This window comes from Cuculus canorus, chromosome Z (assembly GCF_017976375.1).
Source record: "Cuculus canorus isolate bCucCan1 chromosome Z, bCucCan1.pri, whole genome shotgun sequence".
In the NCBI taxonomy this organism is placed as follows: Eukaryota; Metazoa; Chordata; class Aves; order Cuculiformes; family Cuculidae; genus Cuculus; species Cuculus canorus.
The window spans coordinates 14,588,856-14,612,999 of NC_071441.1; the positions used below are offsets into that span (position 1 = coordinate 14,588,856).

Consider the following 24,144-nt stretch of genomic DNA (forward strand, 5'->3'; position numbering starts at 1 on the left):
CACTCTGTTTCCAAAGACTTAGAAGGCTACTTGAAAGATCTTGGAGTCCTTCTTAGCTTTTGTAGAGTCCCACTTGTTTCATTTTCTTATCCCACAGCCATCAGCTATTCAAGGGAGCATGTGTTCTCAATCTATTACTTCCACAGTCTGGAATGGTAGAAGAAAACAAGGTAGAAAACTAGTACTATGTTTCTGTATTGATATTTTACTGAAAAAAGTACTAAATAAAATTGTAAATTATAAGTGTAGAACAAGCTGTTCCAGTGCCTTGTCACCATCATTGTGAAGAAATTCTTCCTTATGTCTAGTCTAAATCCGCCCCTCTCTAGTTTATAGCCATTGCCCTAGTCCTATCACCACAAGCCTTTGTAAACTGTCCCTCCCCAGCTTTCTTGTAGGCCCCCTTCAGGTATTGCAAGTTCGCTCTAAGATCTCCTCTGAGCATTCTCTTCTCCAGGCTGAACAAGACCAACTCTCTCAGCCTATTCTCATATGGAAGGTGCTCCAGCCCTCGGATCATCTTTGTAGCCCTTCTCTGGACCCATTACAGTAGTTCCATATCCTTCTTAAGTTGAGTATTCCAGAACTGGACACAATACTCCAAGTGGGCTCTTACAAGAGAGGAACGGAGAGGCGCAGAGTCACCTCCCTTGACGTGCTGGCCATGCTTCTTTTGATGCAAACCAGAACACGATTGGCCTTCTGGGCTGCAAGTGCACATTGGCGGCTTATGTCAAGCTTCTCATCAACCAGCACCCCCAAGTCTTTCTCTGCAGGGCTGCTCTCAATCACATCATCCCCTGTCATGTACTGAAAATGGAGATTGCCTGAACCCAGGTGCAGAACCTTACACTTGGCCTTGCTGAACCTCATGGGGTTCTCAGAGGCCCACTTCTCCAGTCTGTCCAGGTTCCTCTGGATGACATCCCGTCCTTCCAGTATGACAACTACAACACTCAGCTTGGTGTCATCTGCAAACTTGCTGAGGGCACACTCAATCTTGCTGTCAATATAATTGATAAAGATACTAAACAGCACTGTTCCCAGTACAGATGGCTGAGGGACACCACTTGTCATGGGTCTCCATCTGGACTTCAAGCCATTGACCACGACTCTTTGAATACCAGTTTCCAACCAGTTTCTTAGCCACTGTACTGTCCACCCATCAAACCCATATCTCTCCGGTTTAGAGAGAAGGATATGTGGGGGACCGTGTCAAAGTCTTTACAGAAGTCCAGATAGATCACATCTGTTGGTTTCCCCATGTCCACTGCTGTAGTTACCCCATTATTGAAAGCCACTACGTTGGTTAGACAGGACTGGCCCCTGGTGAAGCCATGCTGGCTGCCACTAATCACCTCCCGGTCCTCCATGTGCTTTAGCATAACTTCTAGAAGAATCTGTTCCGTGATCTTGCCAGGCACAGAGGTGAGGCTGACAGGTTGGTAGTTCCCAAGGTCATCTTTTCTACCCTTTGTAGAAATAGGGCACAATGTTGCCGTTCTTCCAGTCACCAGGGACTTCTCCTGTTTGCCATGACTTTTCATATATCATGAAGAGTGTCTTGGCAACCACAACTGCTGATTCCCTCAGGACTCTGGGATGCATCTCATCAGGTCCCATAAGCTTACATATGTTCACGTTCCTCAGGTGGTCATGAACCTGATCCTCCTCTACTGTGGGAGGGGATTTACCCCTCTGGTCACCATCTTGTTGTCCCATAACCCAGGAGGGGTGAGGAAAGCAGTTGTCACTGAAGACTAAGGCAAAGAAGTTGTTGAGTATCTCAGCCGTCTCCTTGTCTGTTGATTTGAGGTCACCATTTTCAACCATCAGTGGGGGTACATTCTCCATGACCTTCCTCTTCTGATTGATGTACCTGTTGAAGCCCTTCTTGTTAGTCTTTACTTCCCTTGTCAAGTTCAGTTCCAGCTGCACCTTGGCCTTCCTGATCTCATCCCTACACAACGGGACAGCGTCTCCCTATACACATCCCAGGTTCTCTGTCCCTGCTTGCACTGCCTGTGCAGTTCTGTCTTGGTCTTCAGGTTGACCAGCAGATCTTGACTCAGCCACACTGGTCACTTCCCTTGCTTGCTGATTTCCTGCGTCTCGGGACTGAGCAATCTTGTGTTTCATGGAAAGCATCTTTAAATATTTGCTACCTTTTTTCTGCTCCCTTGTCCCCAAGGACTATGTCCCAGGGGGTCCTGCTGAGTAACTTATTGAAGAGCTGGAAGTCTGCTTTCATGAAATTTAGGATCCTGACTATACTCCTCACTCACCCCATATCCCTCTGAACCTTGAACTCCACCAGTGTGTGGTCACTGCAGCCCAGGCTGCCTCTGATCTTGCTGTCACTGATGCTCACTTGTGTTAGTGACCGTCAGGTCCAGTACTGCATCCCTCTGTGTGAGGGTCTCTGTTAGCTGGACTAAGAAATTATCTAGCTGTCTCAAGGCCCTAAAATCTCTTTTAATCCTCCTTGGGCTACGTACTGCAGCTTCATCCCCTCCCACATGAAGCAGCAGAAACAGGTGGTATTCTGAGGGCCTCAACAGATTGGAAGTTTCCTAGCAATATCCCTTACCCGGGCACCTGGGAGGCAGCAGACTTCTCTGTGAGTAGCGTCTGCTTGACATATTGGACACTCTGTCCCTTTCAGTAGAGAGTCTTTTATAACTATGACTATCCAGTCCATCCTCATGGCAGTTGTGGTGATACGGGGTGTGTGCCGTTGTGGTCTCAGCCCTTGCTCTGATGTAGGTGCATCATCCCCCACGTTTTCTTCCAGTCCACCCTCCATATCAAGAGCATTGAATCTGTTGTGGAGAGACACCTGAGGAGGTGTGGGCAACGAGGGGGTTGGTTTTCTGCCCCGTCGGTGGACTTCCTTCCACTCACAACTTCCTTTTGAGCCCCTGCCTACAACAAAATAGGAGGAAGATACTATTTCCCTTTGATCCTGGGCTTTTTTCTGTGGCTGATGCTGCTCCTGTATCCTGGAGCTCAAGGTGTAGTCCCACCAGTCTATCTCCAGCTCACTCTCCCTGATGCTCCTCAGCTTCTCTGCTTCCTCTCACAGCTCTGCCACCAGAGTGAGGAGGTAGTCCACCTGCTCACACCTTATGTAGCCATTGCCCTTGCTGCCCTCTGTTTCCATTGCAAGGTGGTGGCACTCCGTGCAGCCTGAGACCTGGATGGCTGCGTGCTTTCTCGGGAGCTCTGTCTGGACTGATGTGTCCCTTCTGGCAGGTGCAGAAGAAGCAGCCTTTCGCCAGATGGACGCCATGGCTGGGCTTCCTCTCACCAACTGAGCTCGCCTTCTGAGCATGGAGACTGCTGGCAAGAGGAAGTTTTCTTTATGAGCTTTGTAAAAGTTTCAATTTGCATGCAACAGTAAAAGTTCAGTAATAGTGATTTCTGTATTTCAGTTTAGGAAAACGTTACACAATTAATTCCACAGATTTCAAAAAAAATGTGGCTTAATCAGGAGTATATCCAGAAGTGTTAAACAGCTCCAGAATGCCAAATGCATGCCATGTACTTAAGTGACTAATTGTAATAAAGGTGTTACATCCTCCTATGCTGCCACAGTTAATAACTGAGAAAATATGAAGAGGTCCATTTCAAATTACAACTACCATCTACGTGACTTTTTTCCCCACAGATCATCATGTCTTGTCTGGAATGCTTCCACTGAAATCTTGTTGTCAGGGAAAAAAATGTATATTCTGTGCTATTGGAAAGAATATATTTTCATTCGTTTTATCTTAAGAAACAGGCTTCAAAAAGTCTGGAGTTTAGAGTAAACATAGTATAACTGTTATGTAAAGATGGTATTTCTAATAATACTGGCTTATAGTTTCTGTGTTTTGCTAGAATGACCTTTCCTGCAATACACATCTGTATAGGCTTGTGAATATGACACAATAATTTAGAGCTGTGGATGGGAAAAAGATCTTCAGAGTATTTTCTCTGCTTCCAAGTTATGATCGGCAAAGCAGGAGTCCTCAGAAATCATAATTTAAAATTTGTAAGATAACATTCCTCAATTCTACTCAGCTAAACATTTTTGCCCAGTTAAATTCAATGCTGATTTTACAATCATACAAACAATTATTTACACTTCTAATTTCATTTGCGAGCTTGAAGATTCAAAGTTTAATAACTTGTGAAATAAACAAAAACAGAGGGACTGCTTTTAGAACTTTTTCACTGGGCTGAGTTTTACCCTATGAAATTGAAGGCTGCTTGAAGACACTACAGTTTATTTCATACTTACATACAGCTTAGTTGCTGTCATTAGAATGATTAGTTTTCTTTTATTAATTTAAGAAGAACTAATAACTTGTTTACACAAGAAAGGCTAGTCAGCAGGTTTCACTTTTATTTGAACATAGCTGCTCTTGAATGATTTTGGTTTTTGAAGGCCATTTGTTATATCATTATTCTAGCTCTTACGTTTTTTATACGTTCTCCGTTCTTTAAAAGTAAAAATATATTTACACTTGCAACAATATTTTGTTTGAATACCAACCCTTCATAAACATAGAGGCACCATTATATATGTGTGTATATATACGTATATATGGACATGGAGAGAGAGTTTAAATTAAATGTTTAGTGATCAAAATTGGGTAATCTGAAAAGCTTTGTAGGTTTACTTTGAATAAAAGGGTGGGATCTAAATAAAAAAGCTTCATGAGTTGAGAAATTTTCGGAAACTGATATATGTATGTGAAAGATAAAACTGCACTTATAGTGGGCAGTAATTCATCCTCTTTCCTGAGCTGTAATTTCATAAACTTAATTTTAATATTGTTATTTTATAGGTAATGTGTACTTTCTCCTATATACTATGTTTTCCTGGACAAGAGTCAGTGTATGTTTCTTTCTGTTGCTAAAAATAACCAAAAACTGTTAGGTAGTGCTGCACAGAAATTCAGCTTCCCTGTTTTGTTTGTGAAGGCTGAAAGTATTTTTTTTCTTTGTTTTCTCCCTGTACTTTATTCTTTGAAGTTTTAAGTCTCTTTTATTAATCCAAGAAACTGAAGTACTTAAAATTAAGTGTTGAAAATTTTATATCCTGTTTTTTCTCTTTTTTGAGAGTCTTAGAGATTTTTAAAGCAGACATGCTAATTAAGATAAGAATTATGTCAGTATTTTCCTACCTGTGCTTTTGTAAACAAACATTATATATAATATATATCACATATATCATGTTTATAATATGTCCGAATGATATATTATAAAATTTACTTGTGTTATCCCAAAATCAGTGAAAAATGGTCTCTTCCTTATCACATGAGTAAAATGAATAGGAAGAAAAATGGTGGAAAATTTTGTGTGAGTATTAGATATCTTTGACAGCTCTGTTAATGCATTATTATTTTTGTACTATTTTTGCAAGTGTACAGCTGCAAGATATAATAGCATGTGATGCAGCAGATGCTTTAGATGTTGTACAGTGACATATGCAGTAGCTAAAACTAGTGAAAGTAATTGTTCTTTACTGATAGAATTAAAAATCCTGTACTGCTAACTAATATTGATAAATATTCAGGTTGAATTGAAATCAAAGGTACATAATAATCCTGTTATCAAATAGAACCAATGTGTTATGCTTTCCTTTGGGATGCAGTATACTATGGGAACATGTTAGACGGAAACAGGATTTCTGCTCATATAAACATAGATTTCTCTGCAGAATCAGTACTTGATTAGGTGTAGAAATACTGTAACACGTGATTATTGGCTGCCCGTAGGGATTAAATCCTATTTTGATGAGTTCTCATTATTTGAAGCACCTCATACATTTACTCATTGCAGAAAGGTAAAGAAATAGTTCAAAAATCATTTTGCTTTTTACATTACCATGAGCACAGTAGAGCAGACTGACATTGCCCTCCATTATTTTGTTGTTGCTCTGTAGATTGGTCTGGTACTGAGAGATGCTTGTGTTCAGATCAGTTGCTAATATCCAAACAAGGCTAGAGCTGAGATGAGGGTAGCTAGCACGGGACTTGAGAACCCCAAAAAAACCATTTTTCTCTCTGTGTGCCTTTGGGAGGATCAGCTGGGGCTGTGTTACCCAGACAGGCTGAGTGGTGCTGCCCTCTGAGCTGACTGATCTCTTGGTGTCTCAGTGGCCCATCCGTACAGTGGGGATAGGACATAGGTTCTTAATTCATATGCAGAGAGGATAAATACATTCTTATAGTCTAAATGGTTCAAACTCTGCAGCAATACCCACACTGAGAAGCTAGGCTTTCCTCATGTGTGCACAGGCATCCAGCCACAGTGGGTGGGGTTCTCTGCAAGTCCTCTCATCCTCCTGCTCAGTGTTTGTTGTTGTAGTTCGCTGTTTCTGCTTACCTTTCAAATATTTTCTTTTTTCCTTTTCTAGTTTGAAGGTTGCAATAAAGCCTTTTCCAGACTAGAAAATCTCAAGATTCACCTACGGAGCCATACAGGTGAAAAGCCGTACCTTTGTCAGTACCCTGGCTGCCAGAAAGCATTCAGCAACTCCAGTGACCGTGCCAAGCACCAGAGGACACATTTGGACACTGTAAGGAAGCAGAAGTCCTATTGCAGTCCCCTGTACATTAGACCAGGTGCTCCTTTCCTCCGGATTGGTGGCAGCAGGTAGACCGTAGAGACAGGAGGGAAAAGTGCTTGATGAGGCTATTTAAGCTGTTTCGGGGTGATTCAGTAATGTAAGCATGGATGAAGATGGGCCAAACTAGTTTGATGAAAAGGCCATGACTCCATGGGCTTTGCTGCAGGTAGAGGCAGTAACTTTCTCTCACTTAGGTGATCTTTGGGGAACCTGAAGATACAGAAGCCATCAGCAATAATAACTGCCACTCCCTTGACAAAAACTCAGTGAAACTTTATGCTGGAATATGTACCAGAAAGTCAAGAGAGGAAGAATAATTTTGTAAATCTAAAAGTTTTCATGCCAACAAATTGTTGCTTGTGAAATTTCAGTCACAGCTGAGATTTGTGTAAAAACTTCCATTGCATAATAAAAGACAGTATTAGAGAGAGGCGGCTTCCACAGGGCAGAAGTCCAGAAAGAAAACAAGAACAATGCCACTTGAATTCAGTGGCTATCACAAATAATTATCCATTATGAATAGCTAATGGTATGGCTGGTGAGTTAATAATTTTTACAGGGTGTTTTTGGAAATGCTTTGTGAAACAGAAATCGCTGATTTTTAAGACAGCTAATTTCAGCAAACAGTTGGACCTAATGTTCAAATAATACTTCGTATGGTGGACCTGTTAGTCTTCAGGGAGACAGACAGGTTAGAATAGACATAAGGAGATAATTATTGAGATTTATATTTATTTGGTGAGTGGCATTTATTTGGCTTGTTTTAAGAAAGCTATAACGGTAATACAGAACTGGTACCTTTCTAAAATGGCACGTGTTATTAGAAATAGTGAGCTGTGTGTAATACTTTTCGAAACTTCGGTATTCAGTGCTTGCTTTGGATTTTGCTTGCTCTCTTCTTAATGTAGTAAACTAACAATTTTTCTTGTTCTCTTTTTCTGAAGCAGATTCTTCTATAATCCTAAACAATCTATCTGGGCATTTACTGCAGTTTCTTTACCTGATTCACTAAAGAACGTAATTTCTGATTAAGTCAAAGATTGCTCTGAGGGTACAAGAATTGTAAGTATAACTAGCAATATTCATTGTATTAATTACAAAAAAAAAAGGTAACTATGAAAGGTGCCATAATGAAAGCTTTCCTTTGTTTTTTCTTCCTTACAAGCCTTGTTTTCCTTCTTTCTAATAAATTACTGAGCATTCTGCTTGTAATAATGTACAACATTTGTGTTCTGTAATAATGTGGTTTGCAGCATCCCAAGGCTCAAAAGGGATTATCTTGAGTTAAAATAATCTAATGATATAACAGCTGCTTTATCCTTTTTCATTTTGACTTAGAAACCCTATGCGTGTCAGATTCCTGGATGTACTAAACGATACACAGATCCAAGTTCCTTGAGAAAGCATGTGAAAGCCCATTCTTTCAAAGACCAGCAAGTCAGGAAAAAGGTAAATTTTCTACTGCGTTGACTGCTGTAAAGCTTATGTAGAGAAGTCAGTGTTCAAATTTTAGATGTTTCAATGAATCTTCAAGTACCTGTTCTGCTTTCAGACTGCTGATTAGAAAAAACATTAATGGGAAATAATAGATATGGTTCTTATATAGATGATAATTTCATGTTTGACTTAATGAGGCTGCCTGCTTTAATGCTGTTTATTTTCTAATGTGATGATTAATCTTTAAACATACATCATGAGGCAAATAAAATTAATTTTTGAAAACAGATTTTTTTTTAAAGATCTGCCACTTGTTAAATATATACTAATAAAAAATCCAGCTTACATGGCCAGTCTCAGATGGAAGGATGGATTTTAAGGGTAGATGGACGGTATGTGAGATTAAGCTTTAGACTGTATCTCCACATGCTAGACATTTCCAAATACCAGGATATTTTACAATGCAGGTTCCCTGTGGATGTCAAGTCTGTGAGTCAACAGTTGTTTTTATGTATAAGCACATTTCTGAAAAGATAAGTTGCAACCTAAGAGAATGATTTTTTTCCCCTGAGCATTTTTAATTATAACTCCTCATTATCACTGACACTATTTCATTAGATTGTTTAGATCATTGAGGATGAAAATCTGAGCTTTCATTTTCAAGGCGACTGGTCCTGATAAAAAGGGAGCATGCATGAATTGGTGTGGGGATAGATAAACCATTGAGATGTCAGCTGTCTGTAAAACAAGTTATAGTTCAGAATTTTTAAAACTAAATGCACAGCCCTTCATAGAAAGCAATACAGTTGCTCTGTACAGCAGTGGAAGCTCTGAGTGGCAGTCTTCAAAGCTGCAGTACCTAATCTTGAAGAGTACGTTTTCATTCAATGGTTTGTTAATGTCAGCCTCTAAGGAATTGGCCAGAAGTTTTCTTGAGGAATTTCCTTTGAATTTATGAGTGCCCATTCCTGTATCAGAGATAAAGTAACTGAGCATTCATTTTCACCTTAATAAGTAGTACTTTGATGCCCTTGCTTCTGTACATGCTGCCCACAGGAAGAACTGCTGAAGGAGATCTGTAAGCCCCGTCCTGCCTATCTCTGGAAGCCAACTCAGCCACCCAGACACCGTCTTTTACAAGCATGTAAAGTAAATGCTGATCAGGTCATTGAATTTTGAGAAATTTGTGTGTGATGCCTCAACTAAAACTGGTATAATGGACCTAAATACAGCTATTAAAGTGCACTATAACATTACTCTCCTTGAGAGTGAAATAATGTGTTGTCTCTTCTCTCACTTTTGTCAGATTGCAATACTGTGTGGCTATTTTTTTCCTGCATTTCATTCATGATTTGATTTTGCTCATTTGCTTCCTTGTGCCAAGCAATTTAAACCTGGCCCTTTTTACTCCTCACTTGACTCTCTGTGGGCACATTCAGGACATAAAATTGTTTGGTTTTTTTTCATCCTTGTTTCATAAGGATTTATTTATGCTTATTGGTCACCTGAGATATATTGATATATGGAAGAGGAAATAAGCCAAACCTCCAAAAAAAGAAAAGAAAATTTGTGACATCTATAAGCATGATAAAGTTTGCAGTGCGTAATGTTTACAAGGTAGAGCATGGTTACTGGACCTTTGAGAACTTACAACTGCTAACTAACACATGCTTTGGTATTTGAAATATTTCCTGGCAGTAAAAATAATAAAAAGTAAAAAACAATAAACCTTTTAATACAGAATTGAGGTTATTTATGGCTTTAATTAAAAGTGAAAATTGGCTCGATGTCAAAAAGGTCTTTACAAAAATGTGAATTCATCAAAAATAACTATAAAAATTCCAAGGTGATAAAGGCACAGTGGAGTAATACTTCCAGCCCTAGGGATCTATTCTTTTGAAAAGAATGAAACCCTTTGCTGTCACACCCTGTTAGTCATGGATTCATTTAATATATCGTGCCTGACTGCATTTAATCCTCCTTTTAACCTCCCCCTACACACCAAGGGACATTATTGTGGTGTTGCTGGCTCTCGAAGACTGTACCTGCAAATGTGTCTTTGATGTTGCATAGATTTAAAATAGCAGAATGAAATATATTCATAGCAGCAGAATCATCTACTCGCTGTGCTAAACATTGCATTGAGTCTTCAGCCCAGATTTTCTAGATCTGTCTTCAAAGCCTTGACTCTTTCCTTGGCCCTTTGAGATGGGGCCAGGTTATTATTAATGTAGTATAGGTACATTTCCATGTCTGAATTATTTTAAGCAGCTTTTGTTCATATACTCATACAGTCTGTCCTTTTATTTTGGTGGGGTACAAAGCATTACTTCCTATTATATTTGAAAAAGTAAAAATTGCTGGCTGTGTCTGGATTGCATTTTCCCTGGGGGGAAGACGGCCGGAGCTCCTTCTAAGCAGGGAGAACTAGATAGCACCCAAAATGAGGGCATAAAGTGATGCTGAGAGGAATTCTAATGCCCTTGGACTACAATGACTTTTCAGATCTTTCCTCTTCTTGCTCATCTCTTCCTTTTAACTTGGAAAGTACAACAAACTTAAAAGATTTTTTTTTAAGTTGAGCAGGTTCCAAGTGGGGCTTGTTACAACAACATATGAGTACAATGTAAGCCAAGAGCCATGTAGGACTCCAAAGGGACTGGATATTTCTCTGGGCAATGAGACAGAGTTAAAAAATAAAATGAAAAACAACTGTGAGATTTGCAAAGGATACCAGTGCTTTGAGATCATGCCTCAGGACAGAAGTCAGCATAGGGCTGAATAGATTAGGAGAAAGTGTGGTTATTCTATACTGCTTATTTGCAGTTTCTCACTCTTCCTCCTGAAATGCCAGCTGCTAGTAGACAGTGTGCATAACTTAAAGCAGCCTGGATAGATCATGAATCTCATCTAGAAGAAGCATCTGCTTCTAAAGTGATACTTTAAAATAACCTTTAGACTGCTTATCCTCAATTTATGTATTCTCCTTTTTTGATTCTCCTGTTCCATTTTTATAATCCTTTTTCAGTTTCCTTTCTTATTTTATCTTGCACCTAGCTTAGGGTCTTTAGGATATGCAACCCAAACTGAGAATCTGTAGGCAACTGAAGTGGGTACGCCATGGTAAGACCAGTCCCAGTACTTTCTTGTGCCCCAGATAGTCCTATATTTCTCTCATCTTTCACCTCATTTCCTTCATTTTTTTTCCATACGCAGAGTTAAACTAAATTGTCAATTTAGAAAGCATATTGGTGCCTACAGGCAAATGCCACTTAAACTTTTGACATGCTGTCTGTTTGCTAAGCTTTATCTAGCTTGGACCTCATACTAATTTAGGATCTTATGAACCATTTACCTTTTCTTTATTCCTCACTTCAATAATTACACAACAACTGTTCACCTTTTTCAGTCTTCCATGCAAGTTCAAGGCAGTCTAGGATCAGAAAGAAAAATTTTTGGGAAACCCTAAAATGACAAGAAATCCAGTTTTTAGTTACATCACTTCCTGAAGTAATGGCTTTTATGTAAAGAGGGACTTAACGACCTAAACTGATTGTTTCCCAGAATCGGTGGTAAACATGCAGGATTTTCAAAAGGAAAGGAAGAAAAATTCATAGGTTGAAATGCTATTTCATTACTTCTTTCAAATATCTAGTAAAAACAATATATAGTTGCTTGGCTTGCTTTGTGGAAGTGCAAAGAATCAGAAGAAAAGTTCGGGAACACAGAAACATCAGTGAGGAAGGTATTTGTTTCAGGTAATCTTGGTATTATTTCTTCTTCTTACAAAGTACTAACACTATTTTCTGACTTCATAAAACCTGAAAACCAGTCACACATTGGTACTTCTTTCTCTCAGTATAGACTGGCTCTGAAAATGCCTGATCTATAATGTCAGGTGCAGCTGTTAATGGTAAATATTGTCCACATGAAGTCAGAGTGAATCGTTACGACTATTAGATCCTATAGTTCTTACTTGTAGAACAGCTTTAATAAAGAAGGATACAGTTGAGAGCTTTGCTTTGGTATCTTCAAAGGGATGAATAATTATGTTCCTTTAGTCATCCTGTGGAGTCACTGGCTATTTAAAAAATAGTGCAGTACTTGACAGAAGTAAACTTATTTTCAATTGCTTACACTTTGTGTTTTCAGTTAAAAGCAAATTTCGTTCATCTATGAACTGATGATACTGTATTTGAAAACATGAATTGTAGCTTTTTTTGGTTCATAGGACTTTTTCGTTAAGGTAGTGAAAATGACATTATGCAAAATATCATTAACAAAATCCAGAGCCTGCACTGTTACATATCCAGTGATTTGAAACCAATGTAGAAGACAAATCCTGCCGTCATCCCAAGTAACAAGTGATAGGACAAGAAGAAATGGCCTGAAGTTACACCAGGAGAGATTTGGGTTGGATATTAGGAAAGATTTCTTTACTGAAAGAGTAATGAAGCATTTGAACAGGCTGCTCATGGAAGTGTTGGAGTCCTCATTCCTGGGAGTGTTCTAAAAGTGTGTAGGTGTGGCACTTCGGGACTTGGTCTAGTAGGTATGTTGCTATTGTGTTGATAATTGGACTTGATGATCTTAAAGGTCTCTTCCAGCCTTAATGACTCTGTGATTTTATGATTATGCTTTTTATTAAAATCTGTTCATTGAGCGAGCTAGTGCTCAGCCTTGTACAAGTATAAAAACATTATTTTTTTCATGCAAGTATACCATGAGAAACAACTTGCTATTTAAGCAGGATCCTTGCTGAAGAGATCTGTATTTCTGAATCTAAAGAAAATATTAAAATCACTTTGAAGTTATTACACTTTTAAGTATTATTAAATCCCACTTTGAGTGGACTGGACCCTCCATGGCTCTTGTGTAGATCTTGTCATGAACATCTGCAGATGTCTAATGCCTCTTTAAAAGGTTTTTCTCTTTTAAAAAGTGCATTTTCAAATAGGAAAGAGATAATTGTTTAAAAAATGAGCAAAGCATTACTTCGATGTCATACAGCTGTTTGGCAAGGACAGGATCAGTTTAGTAACATCTACCTTATATCTGAATGATGCAGTGGTTATGCTTTTAAATATGATTTTAATTTTAGCCATAATTTTACCAGTGAACAACTGTTGTCAGGTATAAAAGTTTTGTAAACCAGTGTGTCCTGCCAAGAAGAAACGATTTGAAAGATTGTTTCAATTTAATTAAAGGAAAGTGTAATAGGTAAGGATACAACTGGCTAGCTCCATCTTTCTGGAAAAAAAAAGGAAATATAATTTCAGCACTTCAGATAAACTGAAATAGCTAAAAAGAAGGCCTTGAACTGAAAGACAATTTATACCAAATAATTTCTTTCAGCTAATCAGCCTTTAGTTCTGTAGCAGTTTTAATAGTACCGAGACCATGTCTTTGACGTTGTGTAAATTAGTTATGGATCAGATAGATTGTTTTGAGTTGCAGAATATATGGTACTTTTACCAAATCATTAAGAAATTAAGAGGGTAGCGAGACCTCAGGAGATGAGGAATATGTGCACAAACTTCTGGTTTGGTTCATTTCTGCCTAATAATCTTCCATTATGACACAGACTGGCCAATTGTAAAATGATGGCTGAACAGTGGCTTTGGAGAGGGTTATCAAACATTCTCCCAATTAAGATGGATTCTTCATTGTGTTATTTGGTTGGAAGGAGACCTTTTTAGGTGTTATTATGCTGAGGAGGAAGAAAGGACAGGCAGTCTGTGTCTCCCTACTCCTATCTATGCATGGTTCTTCCACATTTCATCTATTACTCTTCCAATCAGCTAACAATGGATGTAAGTTTTTAGAATGCTTTCCCTGTTTACAGTAAAGAAAAAGGGTACTGCACTGCACTGCTGAGATGAAGCAGGCTATCTTACACCTCAGCTATATGCACTCCTACTTTGTGCTGTAGCAGAGGCTAGTAGAGCAGAACAGTCTACGGTAAGCGTAGAGCATGTTGGAAGTAAAGAAATAAGGATATGGATCATCTGGTCAAAGCAATTCCCATAACTGCCTTGCAGAGGGGCCTGTGCTGGCCTTGACTAGGGTTCCCATCTGAGCTGAGGGGGTTTTACAGAGGCAACCTGTAAACACATTTAGCAATGATCCTGCAGATGTTGCTCTTCTGCCACTGTGCAATCCCCGTACTAGCAAAAAGGGGACACAAAATCTCCACCTTTAGAGGCAGATTTTAGTGAGTGAATTCTTCTGAAGCCTGATCAGCTTATCTCCCTTTTCTCACAATTCACCTGTCCTATCTCAGAGCCCTTTTATGTACAACGTGTATAAAACTGTCCATCTTACAGTGAAAATCTGAGAGAAGTGGAAAAAAGAAAAAGTGCTTAAAGATGCAAAATCCCCCTATTGAACAATATTTCTCTGGAAATAAAATGTACAAATGTTTTAATTACAGGTTAGCATGGAGTTTTCTATAAGGTTTTGTATTTTGTAGATCGTACCAGGAAATGCGTTATTCCCTCAGCAAAGTAATATAGAGATATCACTTCTTACAGTGCTGCATAATTGTTGATTGTTCAGTTTTTACACTGTTTTAGAGTAGAAGCAGGGATTTTTATTGTGACTACACATTCATTTTACATCAGAATCAATGAGGCTACCAGTATTTTAAGATTTTGGAATAAACAGATTTGACACCAGCATTTAGATTTGGTGAAGAACGTGAATAGAAAAGAGTGTCCGGTGATTTTCTATAGTATTTTTTGTCTATTTTATTTTACAACACTTATTTCCAGTATTCCATTCTGTTTCTTTTCATTTCTCAGTATTTGAACTAGACCTTTTTGTGAATGAAGAAACACAATGTTTATGTGTTTCTTGCAGAAAAGAAATTAACTTATTTTGGTTTTTTTTTTTCTAACACAGAAGAAAGAGGGAGCCCCGGAGGGTTAGAGCATTGCGTCATTGGTATTTCAGCGGATTATTCAGCCACTAAGCTAGTTTCCAATGTTACTGTCCACTATGTTAGCCTGGAAAAACTGCTCTGTTTGTGAGTGCCTGCCTTATGAGGGCAAACACCCATATATACAGTATGAGCCCAGCTTACTTTTGCATCCTTTAGATTTCACTTGCCCTAGTTCAAACTCTTAGTTCAAATTTAATTGTTAAAACTGAAAAAGGAAGAGAAAAGATTGAATGAGAAGCAAATCTATTTTCTTGCTTTAAGGGCAGTTGAACATAAAGGTATTTTGCCTCATTTGTTCTCTGTGGAGTCCATTTGAAAGATGTCACTAATGCAAAAAGAAGTGCATTCAGGGGCTAAGGGTCAGTGAGCAGTGCCCATGGCAACTGAGAAACTATTCTGCTGAAAAAATGCAGTAAAGAGTAAGTGTTTTAATCCTCAACTTTAATCCCTTTTCTTCCTGTTTTCAAAATTAAATATAAATCAGGCACCGTGGCGTGCAGCAATTTTTCCTGAAAGGGATATTGGCAAAAAGGGATTAGGAATGGACAGCAGTATTTAAGGAATTTAATCATACAATTTGTTGGAAATGTTTTGAGACTACGAATGACCAGTTCTTTTGAATGTGGTCAGTGAGAAACAAGAAAACAGACCATGAAAGTGATGGAGGACTGGCTGTGGCTGACCACCCCGCCAGCTGCTGCAGTGGGAGCAATGCACACAGTGGTGAGATGAACGAGGTGTGCCTCAAAAGGAAGCTCCATCATGGGGGTTATGCCTTGCTAGTGGCACATGTAGAGACCTGCTCTCCAGGGAGGAGGACACATTGAAACACCCCTATGGTTTTCGTGGTGCTCTCACAGCTGTGGCAGTTATAACCAGGAATTTGTTGGTTTGCTCTGATGTTAATATTTGCTGTTTCACATCATATACCTTCCCTGCACTTCATTTCTGCCCTGAGCTTGTACTCCAGTGATGTTTGGCAGCATGATGTGTGGAAAAGTGCACCAGAAGAAATAAGTGCTGTCATCCTCGTTATATTGACAGACATGCTAAGGTGAATCTCCATCCTTTACTAGATATCGAGGGAAACACAGTGACAACGAATGAGGAAAAGGCTGAGATATGTAATGCCTTTGCCCCAATCTTTTACAGTAAGACAAGTTGTTCTTGGGGTGCCCAGCTCCCTGAGCAGGAAGACAGGAGCAGGGAGCAGAATGGAGTCCCCATAATCCAAGTGGGAATAGTTAATGACCTGCTGCGCTACCTTGACCACACAAGAGCTGGATGACATCTATCCAGGGGTACTGAGGGAGTTGGCTACAGTGCTCACCAAGCCACTTTCCATCATTTACTAGCAGTCCTAGCTAACCAGGGGGGTCCAGTTGACTAGAGGTTAGTAAGTGTGACATCCATCTTCAAGAAGGGTTGAAAGGAGGATCCAGGCAACTACAGGCCTATCAGGCTGACCTTGGTTCTGGGGAAGTTTATGGAGCAGATCATCTTGAGCGCCATCACATGGCATATACAAGACAACAAGGTGATCAGGCCCAGTCAGCGTGGGTTTAGGAAAGTCAGGTCCTGGCTGACTAACCCGATCTACCTCTGTGACAAGACGACTCGCATAGTGGATGAGGGAAAGGCTGTGGATGTTGTCTACCTGGGCTTTAGTAAAGCCTTTGACACAATTTCCCACAGAATTCTCCTGGAGAAACTGGCTGCTCATAGCTTGGATGGACAAACCCTTTGCTGAATAAAGGACTGGCTGATGGCCAGGCCCGAAGAGCTGTGGTGAATGGAGTTAAGTCCAGTTGTCAGCCAGGCACAAGGCGTGTTCCCCAGGGCTCAGTACTGGGGCCAGCTCTATTTAATATATTTATCAATGACCTGAACAAGAAGATCGAGTGCACCCTTATTGAATTTGTAGACAACACCCAGTCAGGAAGGACTGTTGATCTGCTCGAGGAAGGAAGGCTCTACAGAGAGATCTGAACAGGCTGGATCGATGGTCCAAGGCTAGTTGTATGAGGTTCACCAAGGCTGAGTGCCAAGTGCTGCACTTGGGTCACAACAGCCCCATGCAATGCTACAGGCTTGGGAAAGAGTGGCTAGAAAGCTACCCGGTGGAAAAGGACCTGGGGGTGCTTTTCGACACCATTTGACAGCTGGCTGAGTGTAAGCCTGCAGTATGCCTGGTTGGCCAAGAAGGCCAAGAGCATCCTGACTTGTGTTAGGAATAGTGTGGTCAGCAGGAGTAGGGAGGTGGTTGTCCCCCTGTGCTTGGCCCTGGTGAGACACCTCAAATACTGTGTTCAGTCTTAGGCTCCTCAGTACTAGAAAGATATTGAGATGATGTCCAAAGAAGGACATGAATCTGTCTTATGAGGAGCAGCTGAGGGAACTGGGATTGTTTAGTCTAGAGAAAAGGAGTCTGAGGGGAGGAGACCTTATTGCTCTCTACAACTGCCTGAAAGAAGGTTGTGGTGAGGCAGCTTTCAGTCTCTTCTCCCAAGTAGCAAGTGATAGGACAAGAGAAAATGGTCTCAAGTTGTACTATGGAAGATTTAGATTGGATATTAGGAAAAAATTCTTCACTGAAAGGGTTGTCAAGCTTTGGAACAGGCTGCCCAAAGACAGATTCAGTCACCGACCCTGGAGGTATTTAGAAGATGTAGATGTGGTGCTTAGGGATGTGGTTTAGTGATGAACCTGGCTATGTTAGGTTTATGGTTGGACTCAATGATCTTAAGGGTCTTTTCCAACCTAAATGATTCAATGTTTCTATAGTTCTGTGATTCTCATTATCCAGCCACACTTCAGTCTGGGCTTTAAATGTGCTATTCTGTCTGTGGTGGTACTTGAGCATCAGTGGTGTCTAAGCAAGCGAGATTAAAGCTGTGTAAAGAATGCTTAAGAGGTTGCAGGTAACTGCCCTGACAGCAGCCCAAACACCTTTGAAGTCTTTAAGACTGTCCTCATTGAGTATTCCTGTTCCAGGCTGGGACTTTCTCTGCATCCATTGTTGGCATGCAGATTTCTCACTGCTGGGGATGGGTATTGACAGCTGCCCTACATTGACAGGTACTGATTTTGGAGTCCTCAGCGCTACTCTTGGAGCTATTGTATACTGGTTTTACTGGCAGTCCCTGTACGAACAGAGCCTTCCTCTGCCCATTTGTTTCTTCCCTGTGCTGTATAGCCGTGTCCCATGTGCTGACAGTTGTTTGTGAGACCGCACTGTATGCTGAATTAGAGCTTTAGGAACAAACAACCCAACCTGACACAGAAATGCCCCACCATGAATGTGAGGCTGCAGCAACTCTGAAAGTTCTCAGTACCAGCCCAGCCAGCACATCACATCATCTGGCCAGGAAAGACTAATCGAATAACTCACAGACATTGGATGAAACTGTATGGGGATGTCCTAAGGAACCTTTGCGAGAAGAAAAATCTTGAACACATACCTCTTACTAGCAGGGCTGCCAAATTTTTTTCAGTTCTAGTGTTAGGCTCCGATGAAGGTACTATAACAGATGATATCTCCTTGTAGGAACAGGAACATGGACTCAAGTGCCAGTGCAGATTAACAGCAAATCAAATATTTAAACTGAAGGCCAGTGTTATATAAAAGATGCTGTGGAGTTCAAAAAGAAATCTGGAATTGTTTCTGCATACAAACAGTTGCTGATGTTATCTACAGATTTTTCATGGCAATTTCTGCTAGCCTGTGGTAGAAAAATATGTTTGCGATAAATAAAGCACCAGGTGGTTGAGTACTTATTTATTTTCCACATCCTTCCACTCATGAAGTGAAAATTTGCCACAGATGTATTTTCAGAAAGGAAAAGCAAATCATTCTGTGGTTTCTTTGTCAGGCTGCATTTACTATAAAAGTTGATGTTTAGCAACATCATGCTTTAGCTACATCTCCAAATCAATCTGGCATAAAAAAGTGATTTTCCCCCTCTCCCCCCCCAGTTTTTTTTAATGTCATAGCTCAGCTCTTCGATTGCTATTCACGGGAAAAGCAGCTACAAACCTCTTAGAATTGCAAGAAAAGCGGATGAAATAGGAGAGGTCATAGGTATAATGTAGCGTTTTTTCAGATACCGTACAATCTGATATGGTACAGGGAATGATTTGTTGTAATTGTGTGAGTACTTACACATTCATCTGCATCAATGCTTTCTAGTTCTATGACTAGAGTGAGAAAAAAAGGAAAGCAAAATCTGTGGGAATGTGGACTTCTCCAAGACAGTGGATGTGACAAAATGGAGCATCTTTAGGAGTCTTGTGTTGAAACACATTACTTCCAAATACATTGATAAAAATAATTACTAGTTTGCAACAGAACTTATGACCAATCAGTTTTGTTTATTTTAGAGAATGGCCACTTACAATACATCTCACTCTAACTGTGCTGTCTTCTTTAAAGTAAGGTTCTCGGTTTGATTTTTTTATTCAAAGTTTCCTTTCAGATCTGTCCCAACTGCAATTTTCTCCCTTTAAATGTTCTTGGTGTACTGTATCATTTTAATAAGGAGATAATCCAAACTATTCCTTATAGTAGAATAAAACAAATTGAAAGAAATTTCTCTGTTCTATATATGATATGGAAACTCATGCTGGAGCAGCTCATAGAGGAATGCAGCCCATGGGAAGGACTCGCACTGGAGAAGTTCGTGGAGGACTGTCTCCTATGGGAGGGACCGTGTGCTGGAGCAGGGAAAGAGGATGAACAGTCTGGGCTGCATCAAAAGAAGTGTGACCAGAAGGTTGAAGGAGGTGATTCTTCCCTCTACTCTGCTCTTCTAAGGCCCCACCTGGAATACTGCATTCGGTTCTGGAGTCCTTAGCACAGGAAGGACATGGATCTGTTAGAGCAAGCTCAGAGGAGAGCCACGAAGATGATCAGAGGGCTGGAGTACCTCACATACAAGGACAGGCTGAGACAGTTGGAGTTGTTTAGCCTAGAGAAGAGAGGGTTCTGGGGAGACCTTACAGCACCCTTCCAGTACTTAAAGGGGACCTCCAAGAAAGTTGGGGAGGGTCTCTCTATCAGGGACTGTAGTGGCAGGAAGAGGGATAATGGTCTTAAGTTGAAAGAGGGGAGATTTAGATTAGATATTAGGAAGAATTTTTTTCCTGTGAAGGTGGTGAGGCACTGGAACAGGTTGCTTCGAGAATCTGTGGATGCCCCATCTCTGGAGATGTTCAAGGCCAGGTTGGATGAGGCTCTGAGCAACTTGATGTAGTGGAAGATCTCAGTGCCTGTGGCACTGTTGGAACTTTGGAACTAGATTATGTTTAATGTCCCTTCCAACCCAAGCCATTCTATGATTCTGTGATTCTGTGAGCTAACCCCTGAGCAGCAAGGAGCACTACGTGGGACTACATGGTTCTTTGTTGCCCTTTGGGGCTAGCAGCCACACGGCTCTTTGTTGCCTGCTGGAGGGCTCCAAACTATGACAGTGTCTAAAATGTGCAGGAGGAGCATTTCCATCCATTGTTCAGAAAGCTGATAAATATTACTTGGTTGTCACAAGAGTAAAACAATGTAACTCATGACTGACAGTGATTTGTTTTGTATATTAGAAAAAATTGCCACATTGACATAATGGGAATGCCTTAAATTTCCAAATATAAAATTGTACAAGTCTCCTGTACAACTGAGGAATTAAAACTGAAAATCTACTACTTATAATTAAAAGAGGGACGTTATAAGTGATCTGAGCAGTTGGTTGTTAAATTGCACCTTGGTCAGCCATAAATTTAGTCCACATTACAGCACATAGAAAATGTCCGTGCTCAGCATGGCAAAATTGTCAGTTACTGTTTTCATCATTCAGCAAGGTAACTTTCTAACCTTACTGTTTTCAAAAATAGAATAGCAAGTTTTCAGTCCCAGTGTGATTGCTTTGGTGCTCAGTCGAGTGATCGTGAGGGAAGCAAGGTATTGCGGCCAGGATTCTGGGAGATTTGTGCTGGGATATGATTTATACAGAAGTCAAAGAGAGTGTCAGCTGTCTTTTACAGATGGTTGAGAAGTCTGCAGTCTTGGCTGGAAAAGAAATGCATCATCTTTAGAGCAAATCACAAAACAGGCTCTAGCAGTTACATCTGGGCAATTGTTATTTGTCCTTTGTAGTTTTTTTAGCTGAAGATAAAATTTTATGGATGCAACACATGGTTAGTTAATTTGTTTGGTTTTAAGATCATCCGTCTTTTCATTGTCTGTTCTGTGTTTCTTCACATGCTAAAGAAAAATCATAACTCTGATTTCCCTGCTTTTGACGAAATGCAAAATACTGGTTTCAGTTAAAACTTTTTATTAAGTTTTCTGTAAAATAGGCAGAAATATTTGAGATAGAGCAGTTTCTTATCTGAATGTCTTTACAGGAAGAAACAATGCCTTGATCAGCTGTATTTGGATCAGGATCTGTTTTCTCTAGTCTGTTGTGTTCCCAAAAGGCCACAGTTTATGCCAGTCTTAATGGTGCAGAGGAAAGGTATGGAAAAACATTGCACAGAGGATGAGCTTTAGATAACAGAGGAAGGTAAATCCAGCAACCAAGGCATGGCTACTGTCTCTTCCAAAAGAAGATAGTAATGCTGAATGGAGTTTTTCAGAAGCTGTGTCTAGTTTCGGAAGCAGCTGTGATTTAATGGATGATTCTGCTAAAGGAAGCTTACTCATTTTTAGTCTTGCTCTGCTAAGCAGCAGAGAAGAGGTCCTCTACCCCTTGCTCACTCCCTTTCCCCTGTGCAACAGTATTTACTCTCAGAAAGCTACATGCATGCATACCCTGCAATAAATTTGTTCCCAGCACTTATTATCTGGTGAGGCTTCATAGAAGGACTGTGGTAGTGTTTTGTTTATATCCCTTGTAGTTGTAAGTATGAATCAATAATAATCAATGCATGGATTAAGAATTGTTGTACTGTCTTCAGAAATTGATCACTGCTGTCTCCTAGTGTTTGTTTTCACTATTTTTGGTTTTCTGTTGCTGATCCTGGGTTTTGTTTGTTTTTATAAGCATTGACTGGTGGGCAAGCCAGAAAATTTGTGTCTGCACAAGTTGTCGTAATAGATTTGTTCTCAATGTCAAAGGATTTACAAATGCAAAACAAACCTCCTGAAAGGTGCAAAATGGAAAAATGTGTTAAATAGGCAGTTGCTGCTATTAAATGCTTTTAACTAATGTCTAAACACTTAGCTCTCATTTCCTTGTTCTGCTCATTGTTTCATCCATGAAAGTGTGGTCTGATCGTAGAAAACTCATCAGTTTCTTACTCACAAAAAAATATGTGCAAACGTACGAACAGCTTTACACAGGTGACCTCTGTAAATTTGTATGGTGTGATACAATTCTGGTTTTTTTTTAATATAAACATGTTTTTCATATTTATTTTCATATTAATTTCCATAGAAATTTAAAGGCACAAAACAATAATAACAGAACTGATAAATTTTAATCTCTGTGTATCTGGCACTTAATTTCACATGCATTTAATTTCATGAAAAAGCCATGTTACTAGTGACAACAATAAAAGCAGGAAGATTAGTGGATAATAGCATACAACCATACATCCCACACAGGGAAGAAACATTTGGACTTAATAACAGTTTGTAAATATGAATAGTAAATGGAAAAGCATTTGTCAGAGTATTTCTCCCTTTCTTTCTCCCTTTCTCCCTTCTCTCTCTCTTTTTTTGTCCCTCCTCCCACTCTCCTTTCCCTTGCTATTTGTAAAATTCTAGAGTAACAAGTTCTAGAATATCAAATATAGCTCAAAATAGTAGTGTACCTTGGGTTTAATAATGGTTTACTAAATTTTTAAGAGAAGGAAAAATGTAGAGCATGCACAGTCCATGCATAAATGTGATAGGCTATATAATATTTCTTTCTGCAGTTAAATTCAGAATTAATTCACTCTGACTCTTTTTACTTCATTTCTGAGTACAGGATGGACAGAAATTTTGCTCGTTGTTGCTGTTTCTCCCATTAGGCATTTGTCAGAAGGGCTAGGTTATATTCTAGCTACTGGTACCTGTTCACATTTCATGGCACCAAACAGAAAGGAAAAGCCTCAGTGGCATTTGTGAGATATGCTTCTTGGGACTAATTCATGAGTGGAGCAAATCCTACTGCACTAGGTCAGATTTTTGTTGATCATGCTCTGCAGTGGCCCACATGCCTATGAGCACAAACCCTGTTTTTTAATGCTTTTGAATGGATACACCTTCCCATGAGCCAAGATGGCTGTAAGGAACAAGGAAATTTTTGTTATATATAACAGTAACATCAGGCAGGGGGTGGGATAGACATCAATCACAGAAGTCTGCAGCAGTATCCATCTACTGGAAACATCAAGGTGCAGTTTTGCAATACAGCTGGAACAGCCTTGTTTCAAGGAACTGCAGTAGAATTTCACCCTTTTCCATCTTATAGTTTTGGAACTCTTTTTTAATTGTACTTTTTTTATTGTATTGTAGCCTCAGGATGAGATTGTTCATTCAATTTCAGGCAAAGAAAAAGTCTTCTTATGAAACTCTTTATTAATTGTTTGCAGAGTAAATTTTCTGTCAGATCAGCCAGGTAAACATACTTGCTGTTGTTGGATCAGGTACCAAGCAAGTGGCCATGCATGCAGCTGGAGAACTTCCTTCCTGACCATCTTGAATGATACCACTGCTGGCTGCTCATTCCCAGTCCTTCATTTCCACTGCCAATAACATCTTTGCTTTTCTAGTCCATTAGTGAGCCAGTTCAGGGCACTGAACCAGCAGTAAATATTTGATTTTTTTTTATACTATCCCTTCACTGATATAAGAGATGTCAGACTTTTGATAAATCTCCGTTATCTATGAATCGGGACACTCCTCTCTTTTGTAGTGTGTGATGAAAGAACACACATAAGTCCCTCTGTCCAAGACCCTACCTGTACAAGTAGTCCTTGTCCTGAGTGCGGATTGTTAGTCATCTGGAAGAGTTTCCTTCCTCATATTCAAAACATGCCTGCTATAATGGAAAGATATTAGCTAGGACTTAGATCAGAAGAATTCTGTGTGTGCTCCATTTCTTTCTCTAACCCCTCAACATTTCTTCATTATAATTTTTCAATGTCTAAAGTATTTTTGTGA

General features: G+C 39.8%; 1 protein-coding gene across 6 annotated transcripts in view; it reads left to right on the forward strand.

Moving 5' to 3' along the window:
* Nucleotides 1–24,144, forward strand: part of GLIS3 (GLIS family zinc finger 3) — a 159,674-nt gene that overhangs the window by 111,622 nt on the left and 23,908 nt on the right. For all 6 annotated transcript variants that reach the window (XM_054055199.1, XM_054055198.1, XM_054055200.1 and 3 more), the window contains exons 4-5: nucleotides 6,410–6,571; nucleotides 7,961–8,071. In XM_054055199.1, coding sequence (XP_053911174.1) covers nucleotides 6,410–6,571; nucleotides 7,961–8,071 — 273 coding nt within the window. The remainder of the gene's footprint in view (nucleotides 1–6,409; nucleotides 6,572–7,960; nucleotides 8,072–24,144) is intronic.